This window comes from Phalaenopsis equestris, unplaced genomic scaffold, assembly GCF_001263595.1.
Source record: "Phalaenopsis equestris unplaced genomic scaffold, ASM126359v1 Scaffold000730, whole genome shotgun sequence".
In the NCBI taxonomy this organism is placed as follows: Eukaryota; Viridiplantae; Streptophyta; class Magnoliopsida; order Asparagales; family Orchidaceae; genus Phalaenopsis; species Phalaenopsis equestris.
In genome coordinates, this window is record NW_018165170.1 from 88,901 (window position 1) to 91,884 (window position 2,984).

Here is a 2,984-nt window from a genome sequence, read left to right on the forward strand (position 1 = left end):
ACCATATATATATATATATAAATTCCCAAAGAAAAAATATATTTAGCAACCGATTAGAAGGTAGTAATGATTGAAACGCGACCACAACAGAATGCACGATCACGTGCGCCGCCATCAAGATTAAAATCTTCCTCACGACAACTAATGAGAACCGTCCGTTTCTACCTCATCACACGTTAAATGCCGCAAGATCTCCTTCCATTTCCAACTACTCGTCCTGCCCTTTTACCTCGATATCGGCCCTAAGGATCGCCGAGAGCTTCATCCCTCATCTCCTTCGCCGCCCAGCTCCGTCGCAATGACTCTCCTAGTGGAGAAAACCTCCTCTGGGCGCGAGTATAAGGTGAAGGACATATCCCAGGCCGATTTTGGCAGGCTCGAGATCGAGCTCGCTGAGGTCGAGATGCCAGGTCTCATGGCTTGCCGCGCAGAGTTCGGCCCCTCACAGCCATTCAAGGGCGCACGCATCTCCGGATCCCTTCACATGACCATACAGACCGCCGTCCTCATCGAAACATTGACCGCCCTTGGTGCCGAAGTCCGGTGGTGCTCCTGCAACATCTTCTCCACCCAGGACCACGCTGCGGCCGCCATCGCGCGAGATTCTGCCGCCGTGTTTGCCTGGAAGGGCGAGACTCTACAGGAGTACTGGTGGTGTACCGAGCGCTGCCTCGAGTGGGGTGCCGGAGGTGGCCCCGATCTCATTGTTGATGATGGCGGCGATGCGACGCTGCTCATACACGAGGGTGTCAAGGCGGAAGAGGAGTACGAGAAAACCGGGAAGCTACCAGATCCAGCATCCACGGACAACGCCGAGTTCCAGATCGTTTTGGGCTTATTAGCGATAGCATCAAGGTGGATCCCAAAAAGTACTCGAAGATGAAAGAGAGACTGGTTGGTGTCTCGGAGGAAACAACCACCGGAGTGAAAAGGCTGTACCAGATGCAGGCCAGTGGGTCTTTGCTCTTCCCAGCTATTAACGTCAATGACTCCGTGACCAAGAGCAAGGTGAGATTTGCTTCGTTTTATGTTCAAATTGATCTGGATCTAGATCTTTGTTTCTTTTGATTCGCCTTTAGAGTGCTGATATTTTGTTTTTTTTTTTTATGTCGAATCTTCGTTTATGAACTTGAGCACTCCTAATTTTTTTAAGCTAACTACTTTTTCTACTCTAATCTTTTTATGGTAGGAGATAGAATTGGCATGTGATAGTTTAGTCATATGTACCTGAATCTCCTTAGTTAGCATTTAGCTCCCAGCAAATTCGGTTTGCTGGACTGCTGTCAAGTCATCGGGTATAGCCGAAATTGTATTTATGATGTTGGTTTCGATCTGGGGGATGTAGTACTTGTTAATTTGTTTCTATCCTTCATGTTTGCTGCTGCATTACTCCAGCTCTACCGTAACTACCTTTGACAGCAGGACCACCTGCTTCCATTCTTGCAATATCATGATTCTCCAACTCTCTAAATCATATGCCTCACTCAAGTATTAATTTTAATTTACACAGAATTGTCCCAGTAATATATATAAACAATTACTGTTAGATGCTTTTGGAATGGGAAAGTTTATTATTTGCTTTGCATATGTCTTCCTCTGTTTTCCTTTACCGCAAACTGCTTCTATAGCTTTTTTTCAATGGAGTTTTTGTGAAGAACTTTTCATAGGGATCAACGAAACCTTTTTGAAGTGCGGATTTTGGAGTTATCTTTCAGCTTACCACTAGTTTTACCTTCTTCAAATATTATTGCAGAACAATATAAGGTTATGGGAAAAAATTTGGGTACATAAGAGGCACGCAGCGCTGCGTGCGATAGCGAATCAGCGGATCGGCCCCACCGTAATACAAATATCCCTTTTACCGTGCGTGCCCCGTCGACCCGACCCATTATTGTAACCTCCATGTAATCCCGATGTAACCTCCGCTGTCCACCCCATGTACCGTGCTTGTAAGCCCCATGTAAATCTAGTGTAATCTTCGCTGTCACCCCTATGTACCGCGCTTGTAAGCCCTATATAACTCCGGTGTAATCTCCGCTGTCACAAAGGATGTAACCCGCTTGTAAGCCCTATATAACCGTGTAATATCCGCTGTCATAAGCCCTATATAACCCCGGTGTAATCTCCGTTGTCATCAAAGGATGTAACCCCGGTGTACGTCCCGCAGAAACGCCACTGTAATCCGCGTGTACTATTGTTGTGCATCTTGTAATCCGCGTGTACTATTGTTGTACATCCGGTGTAACCTCCGACTGTGTGTGTACACTAGATGTAACCCCGGTGTAAGTTCCGCGGTAACGTCAATGTAACTCCGCGGTCACTCATGAGGATGTACACTTGATGTACAATACATGTAACACCGGTGTAACCTAGAGATTATACCACGCGTGTAACCCGAATGTAATGTCCGTGTAACCCGATGGTAATGTCCATGTACACTGGAAATGCGTTTGTAACCCGATTATAACTGCGATGTAACAGCGAGTTACACATATTGGAGCGCGGGAATCACGGTATTTAAGCAATTAGGGTATTTAAGCAGCTAGCGTTACTGTTCTATTGTTCTATGCCCATTATCTTCTGCATTTTTTCCCTGCAACGGGGAAAAAATTTGGGTACATAAGAGGCACGTAGCGCTGCGTGCGATAGCGAATCAGCGGAAGACACGTCAGCTTGGTCGGCCCCACCGTAATACAAATATACCTTTTATTGTGCGTGACCCGTCGACCCGACCAGTTATTGTAACCTCCATGTAATCCCAATGTAACCTCCGCTGTCCACCCCATGTACCGCGCTTGTAAGCCCCATGTAAACCTAATGTAATCTTCGCTGTCACCCCCATGTACCGCGCTTGTAAGCCCCATGTAAACCTAATGTAATCTTCGCTGTCACCCCCATGTACCGCGCTTGTAAGCCCTATATAACTCCGGTGTAATCTCCGCTGTCACAAAGGATGTAACCCGATTGTAAGCCCTATATAACCC

General features: G+C 46.6%; 1 protein-coding gene across 1 annotated transcript in view; it reads left to right on the forward strand.

Annotated features, from left to right (window-relative positions):
- The first annotated feature begins 198 nt into the window (after positions 1 to 198).
- Positions 199 to 2,984, forward strand: part of LOC110030504 (adenosylhomocysteinase-like) — a 12,330-nt gene continuing 9,544 nt past the window's right edge. Inside the window, 2 exon segments of the mRNA XM_020733242.1 lie at positions 199 to 830; positions 833 to 1,008. Coding sequence (XP_020588901.1) covers positions 299 to 830; positions 833 to 1,008 — 708 coding nt within the window. The 5' untranslated portion in view covers positions 199 to 298.